General features: G+C 38.2%; 1 protein-coding gene across 3 annotated transcripts in view; it reads left to right on the top strand.

Annotated features, from left to right (window-relative positions):
* The window catches only part of UBTD2 (ubiquitin domain containing 2), a 61,381-nt gene that overhangs the window by 25,689 nt on the left and 13,002 nt on the right, over positions 1–22,690 (top strand). For all 3 annotated transcript variants that reach the window (XM_082623868.1, XM_082623869.1, XM_082623867.1), the window contains exon 2: positions 15,504–15,740. In XM_082623868.1, the coding sequence (XP_082479994.1) occupies positions 15,566–15,740 (175 nt within the window). In that variant the 5' untranslated portion in view covers positions 15,504–15,565. The remainder of the gene's footprint in view (positions 1–15,503; positions 15,741–22,690) is intronic.

The following is a 22,690-nucleotide window of genomic DNA, read 5'->3' as shown; positions in this document are numbered from 1 at the left end:
TTGGTTTTGTTGAATCTCTGTTGTTTTTCTGTCCTTTATTTTGTTTATCTCCACTCTAATGTTTAATTATACCTTCTTTCTGCTAGCTTTGGGTATACTTTGCTCTTCCTTAAGGTGTAAAGTTGAATTATTAAGATCTGTCTTCTTTTTTAATGTAGATGTTAATAATTGCAGATTTCCCTCTGAGCACTGTTTTTGCTGCATCCCATGAGGTGGTTTTTTTTTTTTTTTTAATATTTATTTATTTATTTAGCCTGTGCTGGTTCTTAGTTGCAGCATGCAGGATCTTCATTGCAGCATGTTTAGTTGTGGCATGCAGGATCTTTAGTTGAGGCATGCGGGCCTAGTTGCTGCATGTGGACTCTTAGTTGCAGCATGCATGTGAGATCTAGTTCCCCAACCAGGGATCGAACCCGGGCCCCTTGCATTGGGAGCATGGATTCTTACCCACTGGACCACCAGGGAAGTCCCTGCATCCCATGAGTTTTTGTATTTGCGTTTTTGTTTTCATTTGTCTTAATGTATTTTCTCATTTTCTTTTTGATATCTTATTTGGTCCATTGGTTGTATAAGAGTGTGTTGTGTAGTTTCCATATATTTATGAATTTTCCAGTTTTCTTTCTGTTAATTCCTAGCTTTATTCCATTATGGTCAGAGAGGATATGTCGTATGATTTTATCTAAAGTTTATTGAGACTTGTTCTGTGACCTAACTTATTAGTCTGGGCAGAGTGTTCTATATATGTAGACCCTGAACAAGTGGGGGTTGATCTGTATACAGTTTATAGTTGGTCCTCTGCATCTGTGGCTCCTTCACATCTGTGGATGCAACCAGTCGTAGACCATGTAGTACAGAGGTATTTTCTATTGAAAAATATCTGCATAAAAGTAGACCCGAGCATTGAAACCTGTGTTTGAATGCTCGGGTCTACTGTGTATGTGTATATTAGGTTTAACTGGTTTATAGTATTAAATCCTCTGTTTCTGTATTGATATTCTGTCTAGATGTTCTGTCCATTATTGAAAATTAGAGTATTGAAGTTTCTAACTATTATTGTAGAACTATTTCTCCCTTTAGTTCTGTCAGTATTTCCTTCATATATTCTGGAGCTCTGTTGTTATGTGCATATATGTGTGTAATTGTTACGTCTTCCTGATGAATTGACGCATTTATTATAAATGTCCTTCTTTGTCTTTGTTAGTAAAAATTTTTGTCTTAAAGTCTATTTTGTCTGATATAAACATAGCCACTCCACTTTTGATAACTGCTTGCATGATGTATCTTTTTCCATCCTTTTGCTTTTGACTTAAATGTGTTTTTTAATCTAAAATGTCTCTTTGTAGACAGCATGTAGTTAGATTGTGTTTTTTGGTCCATTCTGCAAATTTCAACATTTTGATTGGAATGCTTAATATTTATATTTCATGTAATTACTACTAAGATAGGATTTATACCTGCCATTTTGCTGTTTTTTTGCTGTATGTCTTATTCCTTTTTACTTCCATCCCTGCATTAGTGCCTTCTTTTGTGTTAAATAGATATTTTCTAGTGTATCATTTTAATTCCCTTAAAATTTTTTTTTACTATATATTTTGAGTCATTTTCCTGTTTCTTGCTCTGGGGATTATAATTAATATCTTAATTTATAACAATTCAGTTCTGATTGAAACCAGCCTGATTTCAGTAGCATATAAAAACTTATACAGCTCCATTCCCTCCCACCTTCTTTGGCCTGCTATTGATATACATATTACATCTTTAAACGTTGTATGCTCATCAACACAAATTTTAAATTATTTCTTATGCAATTGTCTTTAAAATCAATAGGAGGAAACAAAAAGTTACAAAGAAAAAAATACACATATTGTGTCTTTTATATTGACCTGTGTAATGTTACTGATTTTCTTTTCCTTCCTTCCTCCCTTCCTTCTTTCCTTCTGTCCTCCCTCCATCCCTCCCTCCCTCTTTCCCTCCCTCTGTGTGGCATGTGGAATTTTAGTTCCTCGACCAGAGATCAAACCTGTGCCCCCTTCAGTGGAAGCACGAAGCCCTAACCACTGGACTGCCAGGGGATTCCTGGTCTTTATTTCTTAATGTGTATTCAAGTTACTGTCTAGTATCCTTTATTTCAGCCTGAAGACTCCCCGTTGTATTTTTTTCAGAGCTGGTCTGCTGCCAGCAAATCCTTTCAGTTTTTGTTTATCTGGGAATGTTTTATTTTCTCTTTAATTTTCAAAGGATACCTTTTTCTGGATGTAAAATTCTTGGTTGACACACTCTTCCTTTCATTACTTTCAGTATGTTGTCCCAATGCCTTCTGTCCTCCATGGCTTCTGATAAGAAATCAGTTGTTAAACTTTTTGAGGATGCTTGTACGTGATGAGTTGCTTCTTGTTCTTTCAAGATTCTTTTTTTTTAATGTTTTTTAAAAAATATTTATTTATTTATTTTGGCTGCACTGGGTCTTAGTTGCAGCACGTGGGGTCTTAGTTGCAGCACGTGGGATCTTCATTGCAGCATGTGGGCTCTTCGTTGCAGCATGCGGACTTCTTAGTTGCAGCATGCATGTGGGATCTAATTCCCCGACCAGTGATAGAACTGGGCCCCCTGCATTGGGAGCGCAGAGTCTTACCCAGTGGACCACCAGGGAAGTCCCTCAAGATTCTTTATCTTTGACTTTTGACAGCTTAATTATGATGCATCTAGGTGGTGATCTCTGAGTTTGTTGAGTTTCTTGCATGTGTAGATTGATCTTTTTCATGAAATATGAGTTTTCAGCCATTATTTCTTCCAATATTCTTTCTACCCCTTTCTCTCCCTTCTTCTAGGACTCTCATTGTGTGTATATTGGTAATCTTGACAGTGCCCCACTTGAGGCTATTATTTTCTTTGATTCATTTTTTCTTTTATGTTCCTCAGACAAGGTCATCTCAGTTGACCTATCTTCAAGTTCACTGATTCTTTATTCTTTCTTCTGCCTGCTCAAATATACTATTGAGCCTTTCTAGTGAATTTTTCATTTGTTATTATACTTTTCAACTCCATAAGTTAAAAACTAATTTTCATCTCTTTGTTGAGACTTAATTCTCATTGCTTTAGTTCTTTACACATGATTTCCTTCAGGTTTTTGAACATATTTAAAATAGCTGATTTAAAATCTTTGGCTAGTAAGTCCAATGCTTGGGCTTCCTCAGTGACAGTTTCTGTTATCTGCCTTTTTTCCCATGTGTGAGCCATACTTTCTCGTTTGTTTGCATGCCTCATAATTTTTGGTTGAAAACTGGACGTTTAATATATGGCCACCCCAGAAATCAGATTGTCCCTTCTCCCTCAGGGTTTGTTATTTTTGTTTACTGACTTTCCTGAACTTATCCTGTAAAGTTTATATTCTTTGTTAGGTGTAGCCACTGAAATCTCTGCTTAATTAGCTTAGTGGTAAGCTAATGATTGGACAGATTTCCTTAACACCCTAGAACGAGTAAGTCTCCTATTCTTTGCTGAGTGGCCTTATGTTCACATTAGGGCCTACTTTCAAAACGCAGGCAGTTTCCTTAGCTCTTACTTCCTTTGTGCACAGAGCCTCAATATTCAGTCATAAGTGAAGAGTGTAGGACCTTCTCATGTCTTTCCTGTACGCACGGCCCTGTGTGTACACAGTTATATGCATATGTGTAACCTTTTAGATCCCCAGAAATATGTCATTTTTTCTGGACATCTCATTCTCCAGCTTTGATTAGCTTCTTGGTCCAAATTTTTCATTGCCCCATGCAGGTCCAGTGTTAAACAATTGCTGCTGATTGTTTTTGACAAAGGCCCCCAGGAAAAGGCTGTTCATACTGGGTTATCTCTAAGTCAGGTCAAATAAGGACAAGCTTTATGAGTAGTATTTTCTAAAGAACTTTCAGATAGGCCGAAAAATGACAGTTCTCTGCAGATGGGGCTTTTAAAGAGTACCAGCCCTGTTTTGACCCTTCCTGTGGCTGCTGAGTTGGTGGCTTTCATTGTATTGCTCTCTGTTGGTTTTCAAGGCTACCCTGGAGCAGAGGAGAGGGGGATGGGTCTAGGGTATGCTTAAATACGACATACAGTTGTGTTTTGTTTTTCTTTTTACCAAAATTCAGCTATTTTTCTTGAATAAGAAAGACTAAATATTCCCTGGATTGTTGCAGGTCTTTGGTTAATTTCCAAAATACTGAAGAAGTTTATTTTGAGTTTTTGCCAGTGTTCTCCTTGCATTAATGGAGGAGAAGATTTTTGGAAGTCCTTACTCTTCCTTTTCCGATGATATCACTCAGTTATTGGGTCGGCCAAAAAGTTAGTTCAGGTTTTTCTGTAACATCTTATGGAAAAACCTGAACAAAGTTTTTGGCCAACCCAATATTTTTTTAGGGTGATATGAATAATAATGTTTTTATTCATGTAGTTATCCATTTCTGGTGCTCCCCATTCCTTTATGTAGATTCATATTTCCATCTGTTATCATTTTATTTCTGCCCAAAGGATTTTTTTTTTTTTTTTTTAATTTTGGCTGTGTTGGATCTTTGTTGCTGTGCGCAGGCTTTCTCTAGTTGTGGCGAGCGGGGGCTGCTCTTTATTGTGGTGCATGTGCTGCTCACTGCGGTGGCTTCTCTTGTTGCGGAGCACAAGCTCTAGGCACGCGGGCTTCAGTAGTTGTGGCATGCAGGCTCAGTAGTTGTGGCGCACAGGCTCAGTAATTGTGGCGCACCGGCTTAGTTGCTCCGTGGCATGTGGGATCTTCCCGGACCGGGGATTGAACCCGTGTCCCCTGCATTGGTAGGTGGATTCTTTAACCACTGCACCACCAGGGAAGTCCCCAAAAGACTTCTAATATTTCCTGTGGTGCAGGTATGTAGGTGGTGAATTCTTTCAGTTCTTATCTGATTGATACGGTCTTTAAGTCATCTCTGCATCTATGTTTCTGAGGCGTATTTGTTGATAGTTTTCTTATATTTGTCTGATGTTGTTATCAGTGCAGTCATGGCCTCATAAATTGACTTAGTGTTCCCTTCTCTTTTGTTTTCTGAAAGTGACTGTGAGTAATTAGTATTATCTCTTCCTTGTGTGTTGATAGAATTAAGTAGTGAAGCCATTTGGACTTGGACTTTGCTTTGTTGCAACAATGCAGTGTCTTTAGTATATAGACAGCTAGTATATACAGAGCTAGTTTTCTCTGTGCATAGATAGATATTCCATTGTTAATCGCTTTAGTGTCTGTTGGGTCTATAGTGATATTATCTCTTTCATTCCTGATATTGGTAGTATTTGTCTTCTTTTTTACTTGATCAGTCTAGGTAGAGATTTATCAGTTTGATATTTTTAAAGAATCAGCTTTTGCTTTTATGATTTTTCTATATTTTTCTGTTTTCAGTTTCTTTGGTTTCTGCTCTTTATTATTTTCTTTCTTAAGGTTACTTTGAGTTTAATTTGTTCTTTTAGTCTTAAGGTAGAAGCCTAGTTTATTGATTTGAGACTTTTCTAATAGAAGCATTTTAATGCTATAAGTTTTTGTCTGAGCAGTGTTTTTTAGCAGCATCCTAGAGTTTTTTTTTTTAAATATTTATTTATATATATATTTTTGGCTGCGTTGGGTCTTCATTGCTGTGCGCGGACTTTCTCTAGTTGCGGCGAGTGGGAGCTACTCTTCATTGCGGTGCAAGGGCTTCTCACTGCGGTGGCTTCTCTTGTTGCGGAGCACGGGCTCTAGGCGCGCGGGCTTCAGCAGTTGTGGCATGCGGGCTCAGTAGTTGTGGCTCGTGGGCTCTACAGCGCAAGTTCAGTAGCTGTGGCGCATGGGCTCAGCTGCTCCGCGGCATGTGGGATCTTCCCGGACCAGGGCTCGAACCTGTGTCCCCTGCATTTTGGCAGGCAGATTTGTAACCACTGTGCCACCAGGGAAGTCCATCCTAGAGTTTTGATATATTATTGTATTTTCATTTTCGTTCCATTCAAGTTATTTTCTAATTTCCCTTTGACTCATGACTTATTTATATGTGTATTATTTAATTTATAGTTATTTGGGGATTTTCCATGTATCTTTATGTTATTAATTTCTAATTTAATTTAATTATGGTTGTAGAGCATACTTTATATGACTTCTTTTAAGGTTTGTATAATCTAACTCGGTGAATGGCCTGTATATGCACTTGGTAAGAATGTATGTTCTCTTTTTGTTGGGTGGGGTGTCCTATCAGTGTCATTTAAGTCAAGTTTGTTGATAATGTTCAGGTCTTCTGTATTCTTGCTGATTTTCTGGCTTCTTGTTCTATGAGTTACTCATAGAAGAATTTAACGTATTTAAGTATAATTGTAGGATGGTCTATTTCTCCTTTAATTCAATCAGTTTTTTCTCCATGCACTTTGAAACCCTATTGTTAGGTGCATACACATTTATGTTTGTTATATCTTCTTGGTAAATTGGCTTTTTTTTTTTTTAGTTCTTATTTATTTATTTATTTATTTATTTATTGCTTGCTGTGTTGGGTGTTCATTGCTGTTCATGGGCTTTCTCTAGTTGCTGCAAGTGGGGGCTACTCTTTGTTGTGGTACGCAGGCTTCTCATTGCGGTGGCTTCTCTTGTTGCGGAGCACGGGCTCTAGGCACATGGGCTTCAGTAGTTGTGGCACACAGGCTTATCTGCTCTGTGGCATGTGGGATCTTCCCGGCCTGGGGCTTGAACCCATGTCCCCTGCATTGGCAGGCAGATTCTTAACCACTGTGCCACCAGGGAAGCCGAAATTGGCTGTTTTATCATTATTTAATGTTCTTTTAAAATGTTATTGCTGATTTATTAATTCTTTGTTCCAAATAAGCACTATCCCACAGATGAGAGTTTAAGTAATAACTGTTCAATACCTCTGTTGCTTTTGTTTTGAGTTTTCCAGATCTCCCTTCAGTTGTTGTGTTCTAAATTGTAGATGGTCCCAACAGGCTTCAGTGCTCAGGATTGGCGTTGGAATCTGGATATGGGAATATATGAGGATTAGGTATGTGCCTAAAAGCCATACCTAAAGAGGACTCTGAAACTGGGAGTTTGAGTAGCAAGGATTCAACTTCTGATTTATATGCTCTGTATCTTAAATGTGTAATTCCTTTATCTTTTATTAAAATCAAATATGGGGAGCTTCAACAATTGTGTAAACATAATGGTAAGTGAGTACACATGTACTTCCCATGTAAATTTGTAGCCAACGTTTTGCTGTATTCACATTTTTTCTCTCTTTTGTATGTGTGTATATGTATGTTTTGTATATATACAGGCACACTCCCCATTTTAACAGCTGAACCAATGAAAGTTGTAGACGTCGTAACACTTCTAAAAATTTCAGCATGCCTCTACTTTATGAATAAAACTGTTTTGCTGTGTCATTACAATACTTTATCATACCTAGGAAAATTTTATCTATATATTTTTAAATTGTGTGTTTTACTTATTTATTAAAGATATATTCTTTATTTATTTTGGCTGCATTGGATCTTTGTTGCTGCACGCACGCTTTCTCTACTTGGCGCATGGGGGCTACTCTTCGTTCTGGTGCACAGGCTTCTCATTGTGGTGGCTTCTCTTGTTCCGGAGTGTGGGCTCTAGGCACTTGGGCTCAGTAGTTGTGGCTCGTGGGCTCTAGAGTGCAGGCTCAGTAGTTGTGGCGCATGGGCTTAGTTGGTCCGTGGCATGTGGGATCTTCCCGGACCAGGGCCCACGTCCCCTGCATTGGCAGGTGGATTCTTAACCACTGTGCCACCAGGGAAGCCCTGTTTTTCCCTTTTAGTATTAGTAGTGATTTACGAATTTTTATTTATTCAGTATTTTAAAGTCCGTTTCAGTCATTATTTTATTTTATTTTATTTTTTGGCGGTACGCAGGCCTCTCACTGTTGTGGCCTCTCCTGTTGCGGAGCACAGGCTCCAGACGCTCAGGCTTAGCGGCCATGGCTCACGGGCCCAGCCGCTCCGCGGCATGTGGGATCTTCCCGGACTGGGGCACGAACCCATGTCCCCTGCATCGGCAGGCAGACTCTCAACCACTGCGCCACCAGGGAAGCCCCAGTCATTATTTTGATGCTGCAAAATTGATGCAGACGTCTCCTTCAAACTGACTCCTTTGTGCCTTTGAAGTGATCTCATTAATATTAGTCTTTTGAGCACTTTCTTGGCACAACCAGATGTTCCAGCCTTGCTTTGAATTTTCCCAGCTCTGATTTTAGAAATAGCCGCTTCTCTGAATAGCCTTAGGACCTTTTCATTGGGGAAAGGTGTTTAAAACTAAGATCTGGGAGCTAGGTATGCTCATTGCTACTGGGTTGTTGTTCTTTCTAAGCCCTTTTAGTCAACAGAGCTATAAAACACTTTTTATCATTAGATTACAAGTTCCTATTTCTATTTCCAATTCAATTAATCTGTTTTCCTGTCTTTTTATTTTATATTTTATGTTTAATTTTTTCTTCCCTGTCATAAAAAATCTTGGTTTCTATTGATGTTAATATAGTTCCTTACTTGCTTTATCCTATAGTAAACATGAAATGTTTTAGAATTATAGTAATTAGTATTCTACATGAATTCTTAGTATTTTAACATGCAGAGTAAAGTTGAAGCTGTCTTTGTAGTATGTTTTTTCTTCCTTAGAATTTATCCCACTAAAGATGTATAGTCAGAGTATCATGTTCAAAAGTAACTTGAAAAAATGAAATCATTTTTTTTTGTATAGTAATTTTAACACTTGATATACAGTTAGGTTGATTTCTTTTAATTTATTTATTTATTTATTTATTTATTTTTGGGTGTATTGGGTCTTTGTTGCTGTGCGCGGGGTTTCTCTGGTTGCAGCGAGAAGGGGGGGCTACTCTTCAATGCGCTGCACGGGCTTCTCATTGCTGTGACTTCTCTTTGTTGTGGAGCACGGGCTCTAGGCACACGGGCTTCAGTAGTTGTGGCACATAGGCTCAGTAGTTGTGGCTCGCAGGCTCTCGAGCGCAGGCTCAGTAGTTATGGTGCACAGGCTTAGTTGCTCCATGGCATGTGGGATCTTCCTGGACCAGGGATTGCACCCGTGTCCCTTGTATTGGCAGGCGGATTCTTAACCATTGCGCCACCAGGGAAGTCCCCCATATGTATTTTAGTATCAACTCATCTAGCATGAGAAAAAGTTTTGAAAAAATTATTTTCACTGAAATCATGTTAAATGTAGGTGTTAACTTTAGAAGGATTGACGTTTTTGTAATGTTGAAGTCCAAGTACAAGAGGTGTCTTCATTTTGTTCAGGTCTACTTTTGCATCTTTCAGGGGTTTTAAAAAAGTTTTCCTGAGTTGTTGCATTCCGAGTATTATATCTTTTATGTTTCTATTGTAAACAGGACCTTTTCATCCATTGCATCTTCTAGCTGGGTATTTTATGTATATAAGAAGGCCTACATTTTATATCCTGTTACTGTGTTAATTTCTTTTATCATTTCATTTTAGCACTGATTTTCTTGTATTTTCCAGTCATACCATCATATCATTTGCAGTTAGAGATGGTTTTCTTCCTTTCTGGTTCTTACACTTCTGATTGTTTTGTTCTGTCTGCTTGTGCTGGCTAGTACTTTGAACACAGTGTTAGATAGTAGTGGAAATTGTGGGCACCCTTGACTTGTGTGTGCTTCCCTTGCCCATACTGCCCAAAATTGAGAGAAGAAAAGGTCCCTGCATTCCAAAGAATGTAATGCTGGATAAAGCCATTCCCCACCTCCCTACCCCCCAGTAGAATGAACCGTCTGAAAGTTTAATGTATTACTTAAAAGGTACAGTGTGCTGGTGTTAGGTGGCCATATTCTTAGTCCCAATTTTATGTAATGTTGCCCTTTTTAATAAAGTTGTTTTGTGTGTGTGATTTAATTGTATGTTTTTGTAACATTTCTAATAAGACTCATCCATTAAAAAAGTCTTTGAAACATGTTGCAGTTAGGCTTTCCTGTTGCCTGTTTGTATGCTCAGACCATTGGTAAGTAGACTTATACTCTGAGAAACAGGGCCAGGAAGTCGATATAAGGTCATTATGTTGATTTTTTTTTCCCCCTCAATAAAGGTAGCTCAAACAACATTAGAAATTATTATATATGCCTTTAAAATTATGCTCTAGTTTAGGGTAGAAGTATAATCAAAGTTCTCATTTCTATTTATTATTAAATTGTAGCATAAAAAATGATGTTTATCATTTTTAGATAAGTTACTTAAGTAAGTATGCATACATGTGATCTTTAGAGCCTAATGTGGTATAGATGCTGAGTACTTTGTAAGTTGAAGCTGACAGGCCAGAAAACTGCATTACCTCTTTCCTTATACGATTCTTCTTCGGTGAGCATATCTCCAAAGAAATGAATTAGGTGGTAAATTGGATGGAGTTGGGGAGCTGGTGCTGCTTGGTTAGTTTTTCCTTTGTCCTACCAGAGACATTTCATTGGTCATAATGAAGCCCGTGAAAGATGGATGAGTGATACTAGAAAAACAGCTCAACACATGCTTTATTTTGAGTGAACCTTCATAATTGATTTTGGTTTGTAAAAGAAAACACACTTCTCAGCTCTGGTAAGACATGGAGTGCTGTAATGCAAACAGAGCTCTGGCCTTTGAATCTAGTCATCTGGGTTCTAGTCTTGGCTCTCTTTGACCTTGAGCAAGTCATTTATCCTCGTTAGGTCTTCTGTCAAATAGTAAGGTTGCTCATACCATCTAAGATCTCTTCCACCTCTAAATTCTCAGACAGTAGAGCAGATATGGGTTTGGTATTGACTGTTGGCATGTTGATGCTCATATTTTAGGCATTTTAAGCCCCATATCCCTATTTTTATTTTGGCAGTTAGTTGCCTTAGGGAATATATGTGTGCATATGTGTATATATAGTGTATTCTAAATTTACGTGAGAATAAAATATTTTACAACTATCCTTTTAGGCTAGCACAATCTGTTACAGAAGGGTTCTGTAGGATCTATTCTTAACTCTTGAAGTGACAGAAAAATTTCCCTTTCATTTTCACGATGTTAAGACTCTAATCAATCTAAAATAGGTGCATTATCCCAGTTCTATTCCATGTTGCTTTAAAGTCTTCAGAATTCTTCTGAACAACATATTTCCCTTTGATTGTGATCTTTTTAAATATTCAGTTTTTTTCCCCCTGAATGTTGTGTTAGGAAAACTCTGAGTTTTCAGTCTGTTAAAGCTATTATTTCTTGAGTCATATCTTGATATCTACAGTACCTGTGCATTAATGGCCTCTCCTTCCTTCATTTGAAGAGTCCCAATATTAAATGTTTTCAAAAGAGGAACCAAAAGCAGGAAAACAATTACAAACATACTTCACTTCAGAGATCATTGTTTTTTACCAATAAAATGTCAAAATGAGTTGTAAAATGCATTCAGTTGTGGAGTAAAAATATTTAAGATTGTGTTTCTTATCGATATTTAGCTCTGAGAAGCAAATCTTTCTTGGGGTTTTTACATGTTAGATCTGTTTATTTGTCACATCTTTGGGAAGAAATGTTGAAAGGTTACAAGGAAAGAGAAGATAAGGGGTAGATGAATGTGATCAAGAGGCTTCTGAGAGGGTGAGTTTTTGGCAAAGTTTTGAAAGTAAATATTGATAGGGAAAAAGGGTGTTTTCTGAAATAACTTAGATTTTTAAAAAAAATTTAATTTCTTTATTAATCTTTTGTTTCTTGTATGTTAAACCATGGAATTAAACTTAGTATGGTTAGATGCCTATAATTTAAAAATGTAGAAACAGAAATTTGAGGAATAAGAACTGTTTCCTGTCTTTCTTTTTTTGGCCACACCACATGGCGAGTGGGATCTTAGTTCCTAGACCAGGGTTCAAACCCTCGCCCCCTGCATTGGAAGGGTGGCATCTTAACCACTGGACCACCAGGGTAGTCCCTGTTTCCTGTCTTTAAATTTATTGTTAGAGCATAGTAGTTAGTTCCAGATAGTATGATTGATACTGAACATCTCTCTCTTGGTATCAGGAGTCAGAAGATGTGTGAAACGGATAAATCCGAAAGTGTCAGAGCATAAAATGTAATCTAATTGAGTATATATATTTTATGACTTATTTCATAATAGTTGAAAATGATTGAGTTGGTGCAGACATAGCTACTTACTTGCTAGGCTGATTTCTGTGTTATAAATATTTTAGAAATACAGGTTTGTGATATCACCTAAAATCAAAGCACAGATTTGGTGAGCAAATTCCTAAAAAATGTACACTGATAAATGCATAGGAAGTACATGATAATCATAGAACAGTTCTTTTTTAAGTTAAGAAAGGTACTTTGTTTTATGGTCTCAGAATGTCAGGTTCTGTTCAGAAATCATGAAAAGAAAAAAGACTTAGTCTGTATATTTTTGCAAAAATGTTTGAAGATTTAAAAATTCATATATACTTCCAAAGTTATTTTTATTTAACAAGCACTTATTTGTAGTTTTATTATATATCTATCATTGTAAGTGCTATACAGTGTTAATTTATTAAATCCTCATAACAACCCTAAATGTTTTCATGAAGATAAATATTTCAGGATGATAGCTTAAATGCTTTTGCTAATTTTCATTTTTTCCCCAGTTAGTTTGTTTAACAAAAGTAACTTAGACAATAAACCACATTTAGTTTAACATGAAACTTTTAACCTCAGTTTTGTAGTGAAAATTCTGTACTGCTCAGTGGTTTCACTAAAATAATATTTCATGTTGCAAAGATTTAAGTATTTTTTTAAAATATTCATTTATTTATTTATTTGGTTGCGCTGGGTTTTAGCTGCGGCACATGGGCTCCTTAGTTGAGGCATGCATGTGGGATCTAGTTCCCTGACCAGAGCTCAAACCTGGGCTCCCTGCATTGGGAGCATGGAGTCCTAACCAGTGTGACGCCAGGGAAGTCCCAAGACTTAAGTATTTTTATAGTGGACATTTGATAGGCAGATATTCTCCATTACGGATGTTTGTGATATAGGGAAAGCAGAGACCTAGGCGGAAGTAAAAGTAAGCTTTACTTACATGTCACAAGCATTCATTTTGTCTTATTTACTTTTACACAAAGTAATTACTTTGGAACTGTTGACAGCATACAGATTTGAAAATGCATTTAGAGTAATGATTATCCCTAAGCAGCATAATGTATCATCTATACTTTTTTTAAAAAATAAATTTATTTAGTTTTGGCTGCGTTGGGTCTTCGTTGCTGCGCGGGGGCTTTCTCTAGTTGTGGCGAGCGGGGGCTACTCTTCGTTGTGGTGCACGGGCTTCTCATTGCGGTGGCTTCTCTTGTTGCAGAGCATGGGCTCTAGGTGCACGGGCTTCCGTAGTTGTGGCACGCGGCCTCAGTAGTTGTGACTCGCGGGCTCTAGAACGCAGGCTCAGCAGTTGTGGGCATGGGCTTAGTCCACGGTACGTGGGATCTTCCCGGACCAGGGCTCGAACCCGTGTCCCCTTCATTGGCAGGCGGATTCTTAAGCACTGTGCCACCAGGGAAGTCCCATCTATACCTTTTATTTGACTTTATTCTTATGCCTTCTACAGATGGGGGGAGATAAAATAAAGCTGTCATATTTGTAAGGAAGGTGCTTTTACTTTTTCCAAAGTATTTTCTACCTTTACTGTGAGCTAGTTTTTCTGTTGGGTTCTTCTCTTTGAGGGCCTTTCAGTTTCCTTTGCTTAAGTACCGAGATCGTGGAGGTTTTGTTGTTGTCTTTGCCTTTGCGTTGCGATTCTCCCACAATGACAGAATTATATCAACTTTCTCTCTGGTACATTTAGTACATATGACATTAGACAATTCTCTGGAACTATTCAAGTAGACATGAAATTTTATCAAATAGGTATTTATTTGAGTATTGAATTAACTACCTATTCAAATAGGTATCTACTTGTGCTGTCTTATCTTCCACTCCCTACTCAGTAAACTAATAGTGAATGTTGTCTCTAAACTGTTTCTAACTCATCTAAAGGTTAATGTAGCAGAAAATAAAATTTACCTTTAATTTTACCTTGTTGGTGGAATCGGTAGGGGGTGGAATGTGATTATCTGACATATTCTGAACACCTTTGGGTGTTCTGAAGGTGAGGGGATGAGACCTGATGTGCTGCCTTGAAATAAGGTGGCCAGATTGGGTGAAGAGAGAATGGTTTACTCCAGGTGTCAAACCAGATACACTTTGCAGCATGAATTGGTCCTGTCATCTTGAAATATAGCCTGGTATAGGATGTAGAGATTGCCTAGGGGTTAGAGTTATTTTGTTTTATTTCTGTTATGAGTAACCCAAATTTCATCTGGCCCTGGGCCAGTGAGGGAGTGGTTGATATCAGGGATTCTTTAGAGCCATTTTGAGAGTAATTTCTTTTAAATTAGTATTCTTCCTGCAATTAAATATAGAACATTGAATTTTGATATACACCCTCTCCCTCCTACCCACTCTGTCATTTATTTCACACCCACTCTTACCCAATCCTCCATGGAGCTTCAGTTTTCTTTCTACCTGTTCTTCCATCTGTTTAACAGTTTCTTATCTACGGCTCTGTGTGAGATAAGAATGTCTCTGTAACATGTCAGTATGAGATCAGGGATCATATGCCAGGTAAGTATCTGGGTGCAAAGAAGCTGCATCAGACTTGTTATAGCAGTACTCCTACATTCTCTAAGGAGCCATGCTGCCACTGAGAGCAACACAGGGGCGGACTCTCAGCCTCTTTTGTCTTCTCCTCTTGGATTAACACTAGAGTGGGGTGTTGTAGTTCTTCTCCTTGTGGTGGGGCACTTCTCCTTGGCCTAGTATCAAGGATCGCCTGTTCCAATCCTAGTCCCTCCAAAGAGTAAAGCACTGCCTCTTTCCCTCATCCCTTTCTAAATTAGCTCCTATATTTGAGTTTCAGAGAAAGATATTCACAGTTCTTAGACTCATGTCCAGAACAGGGTGCTGGAGGAAGCTTTTCTATGATCAGGTTTCCTTGTGGATCTGGTGGTTTGGCTGATCTTCCTTTGGATACCACAAAGTAGTCTTTTCCCTCTTTGAGATTTCTCAGTTCCTGCTTTCCAGCTTCATATGTTCAAGGGTCCTGAGATTCAAGGACCCTTGGACATATGCCATTTGGTTTCTCCTAGTATCTCACCTCTCTTTTATGCTATCCTTTGACTCTTTTTAAATTCTGCCACTGTTGTCTGATGGAACACTTACCACGGTTTTTCTAGGTGATTTAAAAATTCTCCTTTGGAGAAGGCAGACTGAATGGAAAAGAGCTACTAACTTGTCACTGGAAGATTTGGGTAGAGCCACCTAGTATCTCCATTTGCTCTTGTAGATCTAAAATAAAATAGGTTGGGGGAATTCAGAACGCAAGAGTTAGCTAGTGGGCCAACTTCCAGCTATAATTTTGATGAAAGAACCAAAGAAGAATGAACAGATAGCTATTAAAACATCTTTTATAAATTTTGGTTTTGATGTCAGCCTTTTATTTTTCTTCTCAGTTGCTTTAGGTCGTAACCAGCCTTTGAAAAAGGAGAAACCCAAATGGAAAAGCGATTATCCCATGACAGATGGACAACTGCGCAGCAAGAGAGATGAATTTTGGGATACTGCACCAGCTTTTGAAGGCCGTAAAGAGATTTGGGATGCCTTGAAGGCTGCAGCACATGCTTTTGAAAGCAATGATCATGAACTGGCACAGGCAATCATTGATGGTGCGAACATAACGTTACCACATGGTAGGTTTGGTTGTTGTCAAGGACAAAGTGGAACATCATCAGCTCCTTTCTAATGGCAAGAAACCAAATGGGAAGTGTTCATTTTCCTGCTATGCATTATTCTTTTTTTTTTTTTTAATGTAGCAAAGAGGAACATTCCTCTTTGCTTCTTGTATATCTTTTAGCTGGAGATAGGTTTACTCTGTGTGTGTGTATGTGTGTGTGTATTTTTTAATATCAAGAAAGAGAACACTTGATAAACCTGTCTTTTCTAACTTCCGTCTAATCTAGTTCTCCATCAAGGCCTCCCCCGCCACCCCCAATCTTCTAGAGCTTCTAGTTCACTGGTTTCCTGCTAGCACTAGAGAGGTAGTCTCAAATTTAGATCTCAGGAGCCATGGAGACTCAGTGGACACACCTTTAGTCATTATCCTTTTCTCATTAAGCCTGTTTTTAACATAATGAGCAAACCTAAACTTAGAAGTGAGTCTCACATATTCTAAAGGACAGTTTTCTATGACTGTATCCCTGAGCTTTATTAGAAACCTCTCTCCTTTGCTTAGGAATGTGACTCTAAGGACCACCATAAGCTTTGAATGTTTCCAGGGACACATGTATGCTGGATGCATGCATACCCTCATGTTTAGTCTCCTTGATTAGAAACAAAAAAGTTTCATGCTATACTAAGATTTAGATGTTAATTTTACAGTATATTATATTCTTGTTCTGTTGATTACTATATTTATAAATTGACTTTTCAGTTTTTCAAGTTAATATTTTTCTAAGTTGTCTGTTTAGGCCCCATATAATCCTATATTTCGTTGCATAGTTTTCTATTTATTATTATACTTTCATTGTTTTGTTTGCAGTATCTTCCTTTTTTTTTTTCTTTTCTTCTTTCCTTTCTTTTTCCCCCAACGGGAATTTTTAGTAAAAGGTGAAAGATTCATACGATCTGAAGAGAAACATGAGTATCGATCAGTATCTTACTTTGTCTACATTTTCAGAGGAACAGTGCTTTTCACTGTTTAATCATCTGCTTTGACTCTTTGTCACATAAAAGATATTTAACTTAGTATCCTTCCCAGTTTTCCAAATCTCCATTAATTTTCTGAGCTAATTGTGCTTCCAAGAAACTTTAAAAAATATATATTCCATAGCTGTTGTTCTTTATTAATAAAACCTTATTAGGATGGGCTTGGGTTAATAACATTGAGCACCCACTATATATAGATCACTTTTTCTACGCAGGTGTAAAAATAATCCGTCCTACATTTGAAAAATTTATAATAGAATGCAGTTTCAGTATGACTCTTTAGTCCCTATTTTCATGGATAGTCTCTGAATTCTTTACCTCTTACATGACTGGAGTGGACATCACCTTGTTCCATTACATTTCTTAGTTCTGTAATTTGTCTTCAAGTACTACCTTTATATAATATAAAGCGAAGGGCCGGGCTTCCCTGGTGGTGCAGTGGTTGAGAGTCCGCCTGCCAATGCAGGGGACACGGGTTTGTACCCTGGTCCGGAGAGATCCCACATGCCGCGGAATGGCTGGGCCCGTGAGCCATGGCCGCTGAGCCTGCGCGTCCGGAGCCTGTGCTCCGCAACGGGAGACGCCACAACAGTGAGAGGCCCGTGTACCGCAAAAAAAAAAAAAAAAAAGGGAAGGGCCTTCCTTTACAGTTAGTTTTATCATCCATCTCTTTTTACTGCTTACGTCCTATATTTTAAAAGCAGAATAGATTGGTATCTGTACAGGCCCACGAGTGGGGTGGGGGTGGCATTTATCTGCAATTGTCTTTATTTAGGAGCCCAAGGCCCAGAACCTTGACTTCCTTACTTTGTACCTGTCATAGTTACCTATGGGAAAATCTAATTTTGTTCTGTAAATTATGGCCTTGTTTACAAGTTCATGGAGGCATAACAGCTCTGTTACATTTAAGGTAGGGACCTACACATATCCTATTAGAAATGGGCTCAGATCTCTAAAAACTCAAGTCCCTCATTTCTGCTTATCTGTGTGAACCGCAAAGTAATGATCCTGGCAGCCCCACCAACCAACAGACTGGGGAGAATTATTCTTGGAAATTTGAGAATATTGGATGAGCCTCAGTTCATCCCCTCTGTGTTTAAGGAATATTTTCTGCTTTAGCATGAAAGAATCAAATTGACTTTCCTCAAGCTTTCCTCTTTGAAAGCTGTGTAATAACTTTATGTGTATTAATATTATTGTCATTGGTACCCTTGATTGATTTCCCTTGTTCATATCTGAAACTTACCAATCATGTTTCTTGGGTGGACTTTTGAATTATATTTCGTCACGTACTCTAACTCACCATCAGTTTATAACTTAGCTATTTAGTTACATGTTTTTACCTAGACCTCAGTGGTATTGGTGAAATCCCTTCCATCTTTTAGGTGTAATTATGTAATTGAAATTTTACTTCGGACACATTTTGTTGTGTTAAACCCTAAACATCCCAAAGTACTTCATATTTTGAGTTTAAAATATTGCATAGGCTTTAGCTCTTGTTTAGCTCAGGCTTTGGTATCAGACCTAGCCTTACTTCCTGCCTCTACTGTATTACTTATAGCTATGTGCCTTTGGGCAAATAGCTTCTTTTCTGTAAGCTTCAGTTCTCTCATCTGTAAAATATGGATTGTAAGTACCTACATTGTAGGGTGGTTGTATTGATTAAATGTGATTATAAAACATGTAAATTGCTTACCATAGTCCAAAAAACACTTAATAAATAGTAGAGCTGATGGTTGTATCTCTTTTTTTTTGAATTTTATTTTTTTTTATACAGCAGGTTCTCATTAGTTATCCATTTTATACATATTAGTGTATACATGTCAGTCCCAGTCTCCCAGTTCATCCCACCAGCACCACCACCGCCCACCCGCCACTTCCCCCCCTTGGTGTCCATACGTTTCTTCTCTACATCTGTGTCTTAATTTCTGCCCTGCAAACCGGTTCATCTCTACCATTTTTCTAGGTTGCACATATATGCGTTAATATACAATATTTGTTTTTCTCTTTCTGACTTAACTGCACTCTGTAGGACAGTCTCTAGATCCATCCATGTCTCTACAAATGACCCAATTTCGTTCCTTTTTATGGCTGAGTAATATTCCATTGTATACATGTACCACATCTTCTTTAACCATTTGTCTGTCGATGGGCATTTAGGTTGCTTCCATGTCCTGGCTCTTGTAAATAGTGCTGCAGTGAGCACTGGGGTGCATGTGTCCTTTTGAATTATGGTTTTCTCTGGGTGTATGCCCAGTAGTGGGATTGCTGGGTCATATGGTAATTCTATTTTTGTTTTTTAAGGACCCTCCATACTGTTCACCATAGTGGCTGTATCAATTTACATTCCCACCAACAGTGCAAGAGGGTTCCCTTTTCTCCACACCCTCTCCAGCATTTGTTGTTTGTAGATTTTCTGATGATGCCCATTCTGACCGGTGTGAGGGTCCTTTCTCTCTCTCTTCTTCTGGGACCCGTATAATGCAAATGTTGTTACGTTTAATGTTGTCCCAAAGGTCTCTTAGGCTGTCTTCATTTCTTTTTATTCTTTCTTTATTCTGTTCCACAGCAGTGAATTCCACCATTCTGTTTTCCAGGTCACTTACCCGTTTTTCTGCCTCAGTTATTCTGCTATTGATTCCTTCTAGTGTATTTTTCATTCCAGTTATTGTATCTCTGTTTGTTTGTTCTTTAATTCTTCTAGGTCTTTGTTAAACATTTCTTGCATCTTCTCGATCTTTGCCTCCATTCTTTTTCCAAGGTCCTGGATCATCTTCACTATCATTATTCTGAATTCTTTTTCTGGAAGGTTGCCTGTCTCCACTTCATTTAGTTGTTTTTCTGAGGTTTTATCTTGTTCCTTCATCTGGTACATAGCCCTCTGTCTTTTCATCTTGTCTATCTTTCTGTGAATGTGGTTTTAGTTCCACAGGCTGCAGGATTGTAGTTCTTCTTGCCTCTGCTGTCTGCCCTCTTGAGGATTGTATTTCTTGAACTCTGACATTAACAAGTAAATTCCTTGCACCTAAATCTTAAATTATAGATTTCAATCATTTTCTGGATGTATTGTCTACTGGTAACATCTTTCTTTGGCTTTTAGGATACCCTTCTTTTGAGCATATGCCTAATGGAATTTTGAGATTTATGTTGATTCAATAGCAACAATAGTGGCAGATTTATTTATTTATTTATTTATTTATTTAAAATTTTATTTTATTTATTTATTTTTGGCTGCGTTCGGTCTTTGTTGCTGTGTGCAGGCTTTCTCTAGTTGCGGTGAGTGGGCCTCTCATTGCGGTGGCTTCTCTTGTTGCAGAGCATGGGTTCTAGGCGCCCAGGCTTTAGCAGTTGTGGCTCGTGGGCTCTACAGCGCAAGTTCAGTAGTTGTGGCACATGGGCTTAGCTGCTTCGCGGCATGTGGGATCTTCCCAGACCAAGGCTCGAACCTGTGTCCCCTGCATTGGCAGGCAGATTCTTAACCACTGCGCCACCAGGGAAGCCCAGTAGTAGGTTTATTAATTAGACACCTAGCAGTGAGACATTGTTAGTTTAGCATCATCTCACACCTGATCCATGCCCGTCCCCTTCATCTCCATCTGTCAGTATTACCCATAAGATTACTGAACTAATCATAGATTGACAGCCTAAAGAGATCCTAGGATATACACTCCTTTCTAAGTTTTCTTCCAAAAATCTCCTTTTTTGTTTTCATCTCATCCTCTCTTCTCTTCCCATAATCTTTTTGTTATAATCTTCCCATAATCTCAACCTTATTCATATTATCTTCCCAGTATAAATATTATAAAAAGTTCTTTAAAGCTTGAAAACCATATGAAAATGTCTTTGTAAATGTTGTTTGTATCTATGTTGTCTGTTATTTTAGATTGTATGCTCAAGGTAAGCAAGGATTATGCCCTTTTTGATTTAAATTGTATTTAGTGTCTGTTTTATATGCATAAAAATTATATATTTGTCAATGGCCTTTTTTCTTGTGATGATAGTTACCTTTTCTGTTGTTTCAAGGAAACAACAAAAAACCCTTTTCCCCATATTTTCTCTTTCTTTTCTTTCTCTTATAGTGGTTCCCTTGATAATTAATGTGTTTTATCTTAATTCCAGTCAGCAGGTCATATTTATTATATTCCTGCCTGTCCAAGCACAAAATAATTCTGTGTTCTTTAATTATTTTCCTCTATTAATATCTGTGAGAAGTCTTTAGTTTGTTATTCTCAGATGGCAGTAGGGATTTTTAAAAGGGAAGTTGGTGTCATAACTACCTGGGGATTTTACATAGGAATGTATATTTTCACTTTGGAAGTTATGACTCAGGTAGAGGATGATATGGACATGTGTAATAGTGTACTATTGTGGAAAAAGCTCCCTCAGTGATTCTAATGTCTGCTACTTCTTTTTCACAGCCTCCCCATCCTAGAAGAGCTTTATTTTTCACTATTTACACAGCATTTTTTACTCATGGTCTTAAATTTCTTAAAGGGCTTATTTCCTTTTTCTAACTGAGTGTTATTTTGTCACTACCTAAAATACCTAAAAACATTCCTAAATACAGTGTTTTGCCTGTGAAACCAGATTATAGATTAAGTGGCTTGCCCAAATTAGCATAAACAGGGTGAAAAGAAGGTGGCTTTTATTTTCATTTTTCACAGAGTCTGATTCATAGTGGCTATTCAGATATCTTCAGTGAGAGCTCGTTCAGAAACAGTATCTGTTTATCTGGTAAAGAGGAGGATTTAATGCTTTTTTAAAATTATTATTCAGAAGATTTTAAAAGATTTTTTAAATTGCCTACTCCTTTCCCTACCTTCCAATTTTCTAGAAAGGTTGTTGTTTATTTCTTTAGCACCTACAATTAATGTGTTTTCCATCTCCCCTTTTTTTTTTTTTTTTTTTTTCTTTTGCGGTACGCGGGCCTCTCACTGTTGTGACCTCTCCCGTTGCAGAGCACAGGCTCCAGACACGCAGGCTCAGCGGCCATGGCTCACGGGCCCAGCCACTCCGCGGCATGTGGGATCTTCCCGGACCAGGGCACGAACCCGTGTCTCCTGCATCAGCAGGCGGACTCTCAACCACTGCGCCACCAGGGAAGCCCAAAGCTCCCTTCTTAATCTTCCCTTTATGGGAGGAGTAGCTGCTCACTATTACCCAAGCACTTACTTTTCTCATATTTAAAGTCTTAACTCCAAGTTTATTCTTATTTCTCATGGCTAAACATTGCCGGTCATTCTGTTGGACTTTTGAAGGCCATTTTCTTTTGTCCTTTCTCATTCTTCAGGGAATGGGAGGTAGAAAATAGTAATTCTTGAAAAAAACTTTATTTTTTAGTCACCTTCAAAATACAGGTGGGAAAGGAGTTGCCCAGAATTTTTTTTTTCTTTTTCCTGATCTTTCTTATCTCAGAATATATCAAATGTGAATAAATTAAATTATGTATAATGCAGTTTAAGTTGTTTAAAACTAAGGCACTCATAAATAGCATAAATAGAGCATTTCTGTGTATAGGAGGCCAACATGATGAAAAGAACTCCTGGTCTGAGAATCAGAAATAATAAGATACTATCAATCCATGTTTTGAATTGACTTTTTTTTTTGCGGTACGCAGGCCTCTCACTGTTGTGGCCTCTCCTGTTGCGGAGCACAGGCTCCGGACATGCAGGCTCAGTGGCCATGGCTCACGGGCCCAGCTGCTCCACGGCATGTGGGATCCTCCCGGACTGGGGCACGAACCCGTGTCCCCTGCATTGGCAGGGGGACTCTCAACCACTGCGCCACCAGGGAAGCCCTGAATTGATGTTATTTAATTCTCATGCCTGTGATAGTCACCTACCACAGTCCCCATTTTAAACAGATGAGAAAACTGAAGCACAGGGAAGTTACATTATTTTTCCGAGGTAGAAGTCATGAAATTGGGTTTTGAACT

The sequence above is a fragment of the Mesoplodon mirus genome, assembly GCF_964341445.2.
Source record: "Mesoplodon mirus genome assembly, chromosome: 5".
In the NCBI taxonomy this organism is placed as follows: Eukaryota; Metazoa; Chordata; class Mammalia; order Artiodactyla; family Ziphiidae; genus Mesoplodon; species Mesoplodon mirus.
The sequence above is the reverse complement of the archived record's forward strand: the minus strand, read 5'-3'. Positions and strand labels throughout refer to the sequence as shown.